Consider the following 13,662-nt stretch of genomic DNA (forward strand, 5'->3'; position numbering starts at 1 on the left):
ATCCCAGCCCAGCCCAGCAGGATGGCCATGCAGGGTTGCTGGGGAAGACTCTGAGCTTTCCTCGGTGCTGCAAGGCACAGGCAACGCCATCTGCAAACATGGAAAAGCAGGGCAAAATGCCAGCTTCAGAAGAATACGTGCATGGGGACAATATGGAAAAGTCCCAAAGAGGATCTCAAAAAAGATGATGTGGATGAGAGGAGCTAGCCAGTGACCCCAGGAACTGCAAAGTGGCTTTTGAGGTTCCAAGCAGAGAGGGAGGGTGGTAGTGGGGAACTCCCTTTCCCCATGGGGTTGTGGGGGATCTCACAGCTACCTGTAAGACCACTGTGGGGTACAGACTGGTGCTATACACATTTCCTTGTCCTTCGGTTGACAACCTGATTGAATGTTTCAAACAGCTCTGTCTGATAGAGAAGGGAGAGGTCAGGAGCGTGCTGGCACTTGTCCAGGTCCACCTGAGCCACACCAGCCAAATCCAGTAGGCTGTGTGTACGTCCTGTCAAAGGATGGGGAAGGGGGTGGTGACGGTGGATGTAAATGTATTGAATCCTGTAGGACCTGAGCAGGATGTAAATGGGAGGGAATAAGGTGTGAAAATTGTGCTGGGTCTGGCTGGGATGGCGTTATTTTCTTGTTAGCAGACCCTATGGTGCTGAGCTTTGCCTTGGTGGTCAAAAGAGTGTTGACCGATAACACACTGACATTGTAGCTACTGCTGAGCAGTGCTTGCACAGCATCAAGGCCTTCTCTGTTCCTCACTTTGCCCCGACAGCGAGGAGACTGGGGGTGGCAAGAGGCGGGGAGAGGACAAAGTCAGGACAGCTGACCCCAATGGACCAAGGGGATATTCCACACCATATGACGTCATAGTCAGCAATAGAACTAGGGGAGTGCTGGGCGTTCTTCAAAGTAGAAGAGGTAATCCACTTATTAAACTGTCTTTATCTCAACTCATGAGATTTTTTTTTCTCACTTTTGTCCTTCCCCATCCTACTGGTGAGCAAGTGACTGGGTGGAGGCTGCCACATGGGGTCACCCCACCAGACAAGCACACAGAAAATAGGCTGGTATGTGCTTGTGAGGTCATTGGTGCCTGAATAGATCATAGGATGGGAGCTGGCACAAGGCTTGTGTAAGTGGTTGTGAGATTACTGATACCTGACAGGTAAAGATTACTGAGTAGCTGATAGGCCAAGAGTAGGGGTGTGGCTTGTGTCAGAGCTTGTGAGGTCACTTGTGCCTTTGCATCTCACAGGCAAGCAGATAGCAAGTAGGTGGATATTTGGTGGCCAGCTCACTGGTGCCCGAGTAGCTGATAGGCAAGAGGGAGACATGTGGCTTGGGTACGTACTTGTGTTGTGACTCTGGGCTGAAGAGCTGATAGGCCAGGACCAAGTGCATGGCCCTTATAGGTTCTTGTAAGGTCACCAGAGACAGAGTACTGCAACAGCAAGTACCTGACAAATGGGTGTACACGTACGTGTGAGGTCAGTGGTGCCTGAGTAGCTGATAGAGCAGGAGCTGGCCCATGGCTTGTGTCTGTGCTTAGGAGGTCACTCATGCCTGAGTAGCTCATAGGCCTGGAGTAAGCCAATGGCACGTGTAGGTGCTGCTGTTGTCACTGCTGCCTGAGTAGCTGATAGGGCAGGAGCAGGCCCCTAGTTTGTGTTGGTTGTTTTGAGGTCATTGGTGTCTGAAGAGCTGATGGGCCAGGAACAGGCCCATGTCAGATGCAGATACTATGACGTCACCTGTGGCTGAGTAGCAGAAGGCTAGGAGTAGGCACATGGCTGTGTATGGATGAACTTGTGATGTCACTGGTGCCTGGAGAGCTGATAGGCCAGGAGCTGGCACGTAGCTTGGGTAGGTGCTTCTGGTGTCACCAAAATAATATTCAGACCACGACCAAACACGGCTTTTTGGAAGAACCATCATTAGCAGAAGTCCATACACCGCGCACACAGTTGTGGCACTGTAACTCAGGCACACGCAGTGGTGGCAGTAGGAGGGGTGTGAGGTCACTGTCAGTATAAATCATGAGCACACAGCGGTGGCCGTGGGAGGATGGCAGTGTTCACGTCACCCATAGCACCCCAAGGCTGTGGGGCTCGGTGCAGGGTGGCCGTGTGCTGTCACAAGGGCATCAGAGGGGACGGGATCCGCCTGGCCCTGTCACTGCGAGGCCGAAGGAGCAGCCCCTGCAGCCCTGGCTGGAGCAGTCGGGGTAGGGGTGGGTCGGGGGCACCGCAGGGATGTGCCTGGGCACGGTGCCAGGAGGAAACCACAGACTTCCTCCAGAGCGCAGGGAGCGCTGCGAGGCCACGTGGGCTGTGGTTTGTGCACCTGCAGGCTGCAGCTCCCAACTCTCCTGCAGGGAATAACGGCCCCTTGGTGACATGCCGAGAGTCAGGGATGTGTCTGAGCCTCTGGGCTGCATGTCTGCTGCCGGGACAGAGACATGTCCCAGCTTCAGCTCATTGGAAGCGACCTTCCGTGGAGCTCTCCAGGGAGGGACGGGTGAGCCAGCGCTGCTGGGATGGGGCTCTGGCCTGGGCTAAGGGCCTTTCCCAGCTGCTGCTCCCAGCAGAGCGGGGTCTGCAGCAGGGGCAGGGGCTGTTTCCTTCCCTTCCTGACACAGCCCCCGGTGCAGTCTCAGCCCTGTGATTCCCATGGCACAGAGGTGGCTGGATACTCACACCTGAGGCTCTTGGATGTGCCCAGAATAAAAGATGCTCAGTGCTCCTAGTCCACACGGCACGGTTCAGGGAGTGAAAAACTTGTTTCCCCCCCACAACTGGCCCTGTCTTGTGACAGCCCTCCAGCACAGTGACGTGACACCTGTAGCGGAGCCATCTCTCATATATGGTCATGAATGGTGCTGGAGAAGTTCATTGGAGGGCTGGGCTGTGTCGGAGGGGAGATCGCTCCCGATAATGTCTAAAAAGGTGCTGCTGCTTCGATTGGCTCCTCCTGTAGCTGGGCTGGCATCTGCAGAGATATATTGCCCTCCCGTCGTCATTGTCCCCATGAGTCCCCAGGAGCCGTGGGAGGGAATTTAACGTAGCAGGGATGTTCTGGCAGGGCAGGAGGCTCAGGATGGGCACCGAGGGACTCCTGTCCCCTCAGATGCTGTGGCTGCTCCTCTGGGTACAGCTGTGCAGGGGTAAGTGCCGACTCCTTTGTTCCACAGCCCAGGGCCAGCAGGTACCAGTGTGGTCATTGGGATTTGCCTGGGAATGGGGTTTCTTTGCAGGTGCTACTGAGATGAGGGGCAGAAGGTGCTCAGGTCCATGGACCCTGTGCCTTTCCCTGTGCCCATCTCGGTGGGTGAGAATATCTCCTTTTCCAGGGCTCCAGTGTTCAGGGCAGCCTGTGCCTGGCTGGATTCATAGACAACCTGTCCTGGGGTACCCCTTTGGCATCCCCTCTTCCCCAGCACTGTACCTCTGGAGCTGGTGGTGGCCTAGCTGGTGATGGCAGTACCCAGAGATGCCCAGGGCACTGCGGAGCTCTAGGGTACCTCAGAGGGATTGTGTGCTGCTCACTGCCCCCTTGGTCCAGGGGACCCCTGACCCCATGAGAGCGGTTTGGACCCCACAGAGAGAAGGGGACCGGGGCATCTAGAGTAGAGAGGCATCCTTCCTGGGGAGCTTGGCCCAGTGTAGGGACTGGGCTGACACCAGGGGCGAGGAGGGGACACAGATTGGGGGATCCTCAGAATCATCTCAGTGCTCCCTGGGGGTGGGGGTGTGTTTGGATGGTGCTGGGGCAGGCACAGGCTGGTGCTGGAAGCTGCAGGCCTGCGTACATGGAGCTGTTGAGGGGGTGCTGGGCTGGGGAGTAGCGGGTTCTCAGTGCAGCGCTGGGCAGTGTGTGTGGAAGTGTGGATGGGGGGGCAGGTGGCTGTTGCCGTGGGAGGCCTTGTGCAGTGGGATGGTGAGTGACCCAGCTGGGCTGGAACTGGACACCCACAGCCTTGTGCAGCCCATGGGGATAGAAGGGACCCCTGCACTGCACCAGGGACAGCCTGGAGGGGAGAGGGCTCCTAGCCTTTGAATCGGCCCAGGTTGGGGGTTCCCCCAGACCTGCAGTGCTGAGGTTTGGCACTCTCCTGACCCATCCCCTGCTGGTGTTTGAAGGGGCTGCAGAGGTGAGGCTGGTGAATGGCGGCAGGCGCTGTGCTGGGAGAGTGGAGGTGAAACACAATAGCAAGTGGGGGACGGTGTGTGGTGACTACTGGAGCATGAACGATGCGGCAGTGGTTTGTAAGCAGCTGGGCTGTGGGTCTGCTGTTGGAGCTCCTCAGTATGGACACTTTGGGCCAGGATCTGGCCCCATTTGGATGGATGATGTTGGCTGTAATGGCACCGAGTCTGCCCTGTCTGACTGCGAACACAAAGGATGGGGTGAAAATAACTGTGAACACATTCACGATGCTGGAGTGACATGTTCAGGTAAGTGGACAGCACGTTCTTCACCTTTGGGTCTGGGATTGGGGAAGGGACCATGGGTGTGCCCTCAGGGAGCAACAAGTGGACACCAGAGCAGGGCCCAGTGATGCTGGTCTAACTGCCAGGCTGGGACTGTCATTGCTGATGTCCCCAGTCCTTGGGGAAGGCCCAGAGGGAGCCTACCCCAAGGTGAACTGTCCTTGCCAGAGTCTCAGTCACCCTCAGTCAGTATCTTGGGCTGCAGATGAGTCCTCCATCCCTGCCCTGGGCTGTCCATTGGGCTTCATTGATCTCCACCCATTCTGCCAGTTTGCAGCCAACAATGCTGAGGGTCCCTGTGCTGGAAACACCTGGGGGCACTTGCTCAGCACTCCACGCTTTGGAGGAATGGCATGAGATGGCTGATCCTCCTGGGTCATTCCCCTTCACAGGCATGAGTACCTCAACTGAATCAAATGGGCTTTTCAGAGAGGATGAGTGCTGGGCCCTGGGGAATGGAGCAGGGTGGCCACAAAGCCCTTCACTGCCTCTGCCCACCCAGGGCTCGGCTGTGTGGACCAGCATTTGCGAGGGTTAGGAGCTTGGCAGCTGCTTGACTCTGGCTGCTTCCTCCTGCACCACTGCATGCACAGGCTGGTACTGAGACATCCCTGGGGCTGTGAATAGTCCTGTGGGGACACAGCCCCACACAGGCAGCACTGCCCCACTGCCCAAACCCTCCTGCCTGCCCATGGTTCCCTGTGCTGCCCCATGAAACAGGGTCTTTGCCAGCACTTACTGGCTCTGATCTGTGCCTGCTGTTACTGTCGGTGCCAGCGTGAGGCCACGGCGGCAGGCAAGTCTCCTGCCTCTCTACCTGGCTGTTGGCTTGGGACCTGTGCACCTCCAGGCAGAGCGCTATGTCCCTGGCTGAGGAAAGCCCCTCCAAGCAGCCATTGGAGGGGTCTGAACAGGCACCAGGCATGATAGCAGCTGCACCATTTCTCTGCTCTGTGACATCTTCACCTAACAGGAATCTCCCAGCATGCCAGAACATCCCTGGGAGCAAGGTGCATTTCTAGCTGCATCAAAGTGATGGTCCTGCCTGGTCCCAAGCTCTGCAGGCGCTGAGCAGGCTGCAGCAGTCTTTATCATCTGGGCCAGTTCTCCTGGATCCAAACTGTGGACACTACTGCAGTGCTGGGGGGACCATGCCAGGCAGTGCAGGGCACCCTGTACAGCAGCAGTTTGTCTGAGTGGTGCCTGGTGCTGTGACAGACACATACCCTCGAGTGCTGTGATGGTGTAGAGATGGGGTGCGTGGGGGTCTGGATGTGCCTGTGTCACCAACAACCCCCCAACAACTTCCTCTGGGATGTGCAATGGGCAGTTTGGTCATGGCTTGCTTGGAGGTGATGTGGGATGTGGGCATTTAACTGCCAGAGGGCTCTGGGAACTCCCAGTTGTTATGGGTTTTTTCCAGAATTTGTCCGGCTGGTGGAAGGGAAGAGCCGCTGCTCAGGACGTGTGGAGATCCATGATGGGGACCAGTGGAAAACTGTCTGTGATTCACACTTTGGTCCCAAAGATGCTGCCGTGGTCTGCAGGGAGTTGCAGTGTGGCGTGGCCCTGCCTGTCAGTGGGCCAGCTCACTTTGGAGAAGGGGTCAGTCCCACCTGGGATGGAGAGCTGCAGTGTGTGGGCAATGAATCCCGCCTCATCTCCTGCCACAGAGGGTCTTCCAGGGAGCGGCCCTGCACCCACGCGAACAGCGCTGTTGTCACCTGCACACGTAAGGACTCGGGGACGGGTGCTGAACACTTGGGTGAGCTCCAGCCTGAGTGGGGGCAGGTTGTGCCTGTTGAGACAAGGGAAGTGGGCTATCTGTTCCCACAGGCTGGCAGAGAGGTGACCTTCCTGGGGGATCCTACACAGGGCAGGGCTGGGCTGCTGCCCAAGGACAAGGAGGGGTCATGGGGTGGGAGGGCTCAGTGGGATCATTGTGTTGTTCCACAGAGGACACAGAAAGGCCTGAAGGCAGAGGATAAGCTGGGAGGAGGGCAGGGCAGGTTGTGGTCTGGGGGAGCTGGGGGCTTTGGGGAGAAGCAGCAGTGTGTGCTTGGGGGAACCTTGGTGGGGCAGGTCTCTTCTCAGGGTGCTGGCAGGGGAGGAGCAGGTGCCCTAGGTGGGCATGGGCCAGGGGCAGGTGGCAGCTGGCTGTTGGGGTAGAAGGAGGTGCCAAAGGCTGTGGGGCCACAAATGACCCAGCAAGGCCAGAACTGCAGACCCCCAGCCTTGCAGCACCCATGAGGATAGAAGGGACCCCTGCCCTGCCCAGGGGACAGACTTGGAGGGGAGAAGGCTCCCACCGGGGCACCTCTGATGCCACCCGGGCAGGGGTTCCCCCAGACGCACACTACTGGGGCTTGGCACAGCTCTAACTGGTCCTGTGTCAGTGTTTGAAGGTGCTGTGGAGGTGAGGCTGGCAGATGGTGGCAGGCGCTGTGCTGGGAGAGTGGAGGTGAAACAACAGGGCCAGTGGGGGACGGTGTGTGGTGACTACTGGAGCATGAACGATGCGGCAGTGGTTTGTAAGCAGCTGGGCTGTGGGTCTGCTGTGGGAGCTCCTCAGTATGGACACTTTGGGCCAGGATCTGGCCCCATTTGGATGGATGATGTTGGCTGTAATGGCACCGAGTCTGCCCTGTCTGACTGCAAACATAGAGGATGGGGTGAACATGACTGTGAACACAGTGAGGATGCTGGAGTGACATGTTCAGGTAAGGGGACAGCCTGTTCCTCCCCTTTGGGTCTGGGATCGGGGAAGGGACCATGGCTGTGCCCTCAGGGAGCAACAAGTGGACACCAGAGCAGGGCCCAGTGATGCTGACCTAATTGCCAGGCTGGGACTGTCATTGCTGATGTCCCCAGTCCTTTGGGAAGGCCCAGAGGGAGCCTAACCCAGGGTGATATGACCTTGCCAGAGTGTCTCAGTCACCCTCAGTCAGTGTCTTGGGCTGCAGATGAGTCCTCCATCCCTGCCCTGGGCTGTCCATTGGGCTTCATTGATCTCCACCCATTCTGCCAGTTTGCAGCCAACAATGCTGAGGGTCCCTGTGCTGGAAACACCTGGGGGCACTTGCTCGGCACTCCATGACACGGAGGCTTTGCCAGCACTTACTGGCTCTCATCTGTGTCTGCTGGTCTCTGAGAGCTGGCATGAGCCCAGTGGGAGTCTCCTGCCCCTCTGCCCGCCATCCATCTGGGTTGTGGACACCTCCAGGCAGAGCACTGTGTCCCTGGCTGAGGAAAGCCCCTCCAAGTAGCCATTGGAGGGGTCTGAACAGGCACCAGGCATGATAGCAGCTGCACCATTTCTCTGCTCTGTGACATCTTCACCTAACAGGAATCTCCCAGCATGCCAGAACATCCCTGGGAGCAAGGTGCATTTCTAGCTGCATCAAAGTGATGGTCCTGCCTGGTCCCAAGCTCTGCAGGGGCTGAGCAGGCTGCAGCAGTCTTTATCATCTGGGCCAGTGCTGGACCTGAACTGTGGACACTACTGCAGTGCTGGGGGGACCATGCCAGGCAGTGCAGGGCACCCTGTACAGCAGCAGTTTGTCTGAGTGGTGCCTGGTGCTGTGACAGACACATACCCTCGAGTGCTGTGATGGTGTAGAGATGGGGTGCGTGGGGGTCTGGATGTGCCTGTGTCACCAACAACCCCCCAACAACTTCCTCTGGGATGTGCAATGGGCAGTTTGGTCATGGCTTGCTTGGAGGTGATGTGGGACGTGGGCATTTAACTGCCAGAGGGCTCTGGGAACTCCCAGTTGTTATGGATTTTTTCCAGAATTTGTCCGGCTGGTGGAAGGGAAGAGCCGCTGCTCAGGACGTGTGGAGATCCATGACAGGGACCAGTGGAAAACTGTCTGTGATTCACACTTTGGTCCCAAAGATGCTGCCGTGGTCTGCAGGGAGCTGCAGTGTGGCGTGGCCCTGCCTGTCAGTGGGCCAGCTCACTTTGGAGAAGGGGTCAGTCCCACCTGGGATGGAGAGCTGCAGTGTGTGGGCAATGAATCCCGCCTCATCTCCTGCCACAGAGGGTCTTCCAGGGAGCAGCCCTGCACCCACGCGAACAGCGCTGTTGTCACCTGCACACGTAAGGACTCGGGGACGGGTGCTGAACACTTGGGTGAGCTCCAGCCTGAGTGGGGGCAGGTTGTGCCTGTTGAGACAAGGGAAGTGGGCTATCTGTTCCCACAGGCTGGCAGAGAGGTGACCTTCCTGGGGGATCCTACACAGGGCAGGGCTGGGCTGCTGCCCAAGGACAAGGAGGGGTCATGGGGTGGGAGGGCTCAGTGGGATCATTGTGTTGTTCCACAGAGGACACAGAAAGGCCTGAAGGCAGAGGATAAGCTGAGAGGAGGGCAGGGCAGGTTGTGGTCTGGGGGAGCTGGGGGCTTTGGGGAGAAGCAGCAGTGTGTGCTTGGGGGAACCTTGGTGGGGCAGGTCTCTTCTCAGGGTGCTGGCAGGGGAGGAGCAGGTGCCCTAGGTGGGCATGGGCCAGGGGCAGGTGGCAGCTGGCTGTTGGGGTAGAAGGAGGTGCCAAAGGCTGTGGGGCCACAAATGACCCAGCAAGGCCAGAACTGCAGACCCCCAGCCTTGCAGCACCCATGAGGATAGAAGGGACCCCTGCCCTGCCCAGGGGACAGACTTGGAGGGGAGAAGGCTCCCACCGGGGCACCTCTGATGCCACCCGGGCAGGGGTTCCCCCAGACGCACACTACTGGGGCTTGGCACAGCTCTAACTGGTCCTGTGTCAGTGTTTGAAGGTGCTGTGGAGGTGAGGCTGGCAGATGGTGGCAGGCGCTGTGCTGGGAGAGTGGAGGTGAAACAACAGGGCCAGTGGGGGACAGTCTGTGATGACTACTGGAACATGAACAATGCAGCAGTGGTTTGTAAGCAGCTGGGCTGTGGGTCTGCTGTGGGAGCTCCTCAGTATGGACACTTTGGGCCAGGATCTGGCCCCATTTGGATGGATGGTGTTGGCTGTAATGGCACCGAGTCTGCCCTGTCTGACTGCAAACATAGAGGATGGGGTGAACATGACTGTGAACACAGTGAGGATGCTGGAGTGACATGTTCAGGTAAGGGGACAGCCTGTTCCTCCCCTTTGGGTCTGAGATTGGGGAAGGGACCATGGCTGTGCCCTCAGGGAGCAACAAGTGGACACCAGAGCAGGGCCCAGTGATGCTGACCTAATTGCCAGGCTGGGACTGTCATTGCTGATGTCCCCAGTCCTTGGGGAAGGCCCAGAGGGAGCCTACCCACTGCATGCCCAGGCTGGTACTGAGATGTCCCTGAGGCTGTGAGTAGTCCTGTGGGGATATGACCCTGTGCATGCAGTAGTGACCCACTGTCCAAGCCCTCCTGCCTGCCCATGGTTCCCCACACTGCCCCATGACATGGGGCCTTTGGCAGCAGTTACTGATCCTCATTTGTGCCTGCTGGTCTCTGAGAGTTGGCATGGGCCCAGTGGGATTATCCTCGCCTTCTGTCCGGCCATCCATCTGGGTTGTGGACACCTTCAGGCAGAGCACGGTGTCCCTGTCTGAGAACACCCTCCCCCCAAGCAGACATCAGAGGGATCTGAACAGGCACCAGGCATGATGGCAGCTGCACCATTTCTGTTCTCTCTGACATCTTCCACCTAAAAGGAGCCTTCCAACACCCCAGGAACACCCCTGGGATCAAGGGGTGCTTCTGGTTGCATCAGGGGGATGGTCCTGCCTGGTCCCAAGCTCTGCAGGGGCTGAGCAGGCTGCAGCAGTCATTATCATCTGGGCCAGTTCTCCTGGATCCAAACTGCTCACATTACGGTGGTTCTGGGGGGACCATGCCAGGCCACGCGGGGGACCTTGTGTGGGAGCACTTTGTCTAAGCAGTACCTGTGGCTGTGAGTCTGTGACAGACACATACCCTCAAGTGCTCTGATGCTGTAGAGATGGGGTGCATGGGGGTCTGGATGTGCCTGTGTCACCAACACTTCCCCAACAGCTTCCTCTGAAATGTGCAAAGGAGAGTTTGGTCATGGCTTGCTTGGAGATGATGCAGGATGTGGACATTTAACTGCCAGAGGGCTCTGGGAACTCCAAGTTGTTATGTTTTTTTCCAGGATTTGTCCGGCTGGTGGAAGGGAAGAGCCGCTGCTCAGGACATGTGGAGATCCATGACGGGGACCAGTGGAAAACTGTCTGTGATTCACATTTTAGTCCCAAAGCTGCTGATGTGGTCTGCAGGGAGTTGCAGTGTGGCGTGGCCCTGCCTGTCAGTGGGCCAGCTCACTTTGGAGAAGGGGTCAGTCCCATCTGGGATGGAGAGCTGCAGTGTGTGGGCAATGAATCCCGCCTCATCTCCTGCCACAGAGGGTCCTCCAGGGACCAGCCCTGCACACACACGAACAGCGCTGTTGTCACCTGCACACGTAAGGACTCAGGGAGGGGTGTTGTACACCAGGGCTGTGCCAGGGGTTAGGGAACAGAGCAAGGACCGTGCTGGGCCAGGTGTGAGGACAGGAGGGATGATGGGATTGTCTGCAGCACGAAAATAGTGCAGAAGAAGAAGAAAGGCATGCTGTCCCTCTGGCCTCTCCGCCAGCTACTGAGGGTACATGAGCACCAATCCACCCTCCCTCCTCCTCCTCTGTCCCCAGAATACACAGGATTCAAGCTGGTGAACGGCAGCACAGCGTGTGCAGGGAGGGTAGAGGTCCAGGTCTTGGGGACCTGGGGGACTCTCTGTGCCTCCCGCTGGGATCTCTCGGATGCCCATGTTCTCTGTCGTCAACTCAACTGTGGGTTTGCTGAGTCCATTCCTGGAGGAGAGCATTTTGGGAGAGGGACTGGCCCTGTCTGGAGAGACTCATTCCACTGTGATGGGACAGAAGCCCATCTGGGACAGTGCCCAGTGATCACCCTGGGGGCCTCACCATGTTCCCATGGGAACAACGCTGCTGTCATTTGCTCAGGTGAGTGCTGGAAAAATGCTGCATAACTCCATTTGCCCTTTGTGTGTCATGTGGCCACACAAAGCAGTGATCCCACAGCAGTGCAAGGCTGAATTTCTCCCTGGAGAAACCCTGGCTTCCCCAGGAGCCATCTGGAGGGCTTTTCCTGCTCAGAGTGACCGCTATACTTTGGGAGAGCTGAGGGCTGAATGGAGGCAGGCATCTGCCCCCAGGGCAGTGGCATAGGCCCCATCACCACCACCAGGCCTGGGCTCCTCTGTTCTCCTACTGTGGGAAAAGCCCAGAGCAGGGCTGCAGGCCTGTGCTCCATCCCTCTGGCTGCAGACAACTGCATCCCATCCCCAGAGAGAGCTCTGCAGAGCCTCATCCCACCACCCAGGAAGCAGGTGCCCGGCTGCCCCCAGCAGCAGCAGATTTTGCCCTCGCTTCCCGTCAGCAAAAGGCTCAATCTTGTTGTGTTTGGGCGGAAAATCCCCCCCTCCCACTGCTCCCTGAAGGATGCCATGCTCCCTGGTGCCACCAATGGCTGTGGCATCTCTGCTCTCCCCAGGCTCAGCCAGCTTTGCATCCCTGCGGCTGGTGGGTGGAGAGAGCCGGTGCGACGGACGAGTGGAGATCTTCCAGCATGGGACATGGGGCAGAGTCCTGGATGACCAGTGGGACGTGCAGGAGGCCAGTGTGGTGTGCCGGCAGCTGCGGTGTGGAGAGGCAGGGACAGCCTACAACCCCCCAAAGCCTGAGCGAGGGACGGGTCCCGTGGGGCTGCGAGGGGTCCGGTGCACAGGGCATGAGGCCAGCCTGGCCTTCTGCAACACCTCCCTGCTCGAGAGTGCACCGGCGGCAGGGGTAGCAGAGGATGTGGGAGTCATTTGCTGGGGTGAGCGGCGCTGCACGGGCACCCCAGGTGATGGGGTGGGTGGGCAGCCGGCCCCTAACAGCAACTGGGGTTTCTACCCACTACAGGGAGCCGGAGGGTCCGGCTGGTGAATGGGGCCAGGCGCTGTGCTGGGAGAGTGGAGATCTACTACCAGGGCATCTGGGGGACTGTCTGTGACGATGGCTGGGACCTGTCTGATGCCACCGTCATTTGTCACCAGCTGGGCTGTGGAGGGGCAGTGGAGGCAGCCGGCTCTGCTCAGTTCGGGGAAGGCTCCGGGCAGATCTGGCTGGATGGCGTGAACTGCTCTGGGGCCGAAGCTGCTCTCTGGGACTGCCCTGCCAGGCCCTGGGGGCAGCACGACTGCGGGCACAAAGAGGATGCCGGAGTCGTCTGCTCAGGTCTGTGCCAGGAGCTGTAGTGGGAGCCTGGCTCCCATGGAGGCCAGGACACAAGGAGAGATGGGCATGGCCAAGGCTGTCCCTGGCTGCCTCTGAGCTCCTGTCCGAGCATGTCCTGTGGATACCCATGCACGGGTACCCTCAGTCCCACTGAGGGTCCCTGGGGAGCTCAGCCATCCCCGAGGGTTTGCAGGAAGGACAGGGGTGTCTGTCCATCAGGGGCTTCTCTCTACCTTTGGGTGCAAGGGGGACGTACTGGCCATGGCCTTACCCAGCTGTGGGCCTGGGGGGTGCAGAGGTGTCCTGGCTCCCACTGCCCCAGACCAGCCTGTTCCCCCTTGGTGCCTTTCCTCCCAGAGTTCATGGCCCTGAGGCTGGAGAACAGTGATGGCTGCTCCGGGCGCCTGCAGGTTTTCTACAACGGAACATGGGGCAGCATTTGCTCCAACTCGATGACTCTCAACACGGTGTTGCTGGCATGCAAGGAGCTGGGCTGCGGGGACGGAGGATCCCTGGAAACGCAGCTGCCTTATGGAAGGGTGTCTGGCCCTACATGGCTGGATAAGGTGCGGTGTGGGGAGAAAACCAGCTCCTTCTGGCAGTGTCCCTCTGCTCCCTGGAACCCACAGTCATGTGAAGACCCACGAGAAGAGATCCACATCACCTGCAATGGTAACTCTGAGCCACCTGGGCACCCCAGTGTCACTCTAGCTCCTGCTCCCTGTTGAGCACAGCCAAATGCGGAAAAAGAGCTTGGAGGGGCTTTTCCTTTCCATGTCAGTCCCTTCTGCTGCTGGTGGCAGAAAAGCGATCACAGCCACACACGTCCAGCAGCAGTTGCCACCCAGCAGCGCCTGGGGGAGGCAGAGGCATCTCCAGGTGAGGTCTCAGAAGAGACCAGACAGGGTTCAGAAGAGCCTT

General features: G+C 58.5%; 1 protein-coding gene across 1 annotated transcript in view; it reads left to right on the top strand.

The window, feature by feature from the left end:
• Positions 1 to 13,662, top strand: part of LOC138683026 (scavenger receptor cysteine-rich type 1 protein M130-like) — a 28,982-nt gene that overhangs the window by 10,745 nt on the left and 4,575 nt on the right. The window contains 10 exon segments of the mRNA XM_069774547.1: positions 4,143 to 4,457; positions 5,917 to 6,258; positions 6,869 to 7,213; positions 8,287 to 8,595; positions 9,260 to 9,583; positions 10,612 to 10,920; positions 11,149 to 11,463; positions 12,014 to 12,340; positions 12,427 to 12,741; positions 13,099 to 13,413. Coding sequence (XP_069630648.1) covers positions 4,143 to 4,457; positions 5,917 to 6,258; positions 6,869 to 7,213; positions 8,287 to 8,595; positions 9,260 to 9,583; positions 10,612 to 10,920; positions 11,149 to 11,463; positions 12,014 to 12,340; positions 12,427 to 12,741; positions 13,099 to 13,413 — 3,216 coding nt within the window.

Source organism: Haliaeetus albicilla, chromosome 30 (genome assembly GCF_947461875.1).
Source record: "Haliaeetus albicilla chromosome 30, bHalAlb1.1, whole genome shotgun sequence".
Taxonomy (NCBI): Eukaryota; Metazoa; Chordata; class Aves; order Accipitriformes; family Accipitridae; genus Haliaeetus; species Haliaeetus albicilla.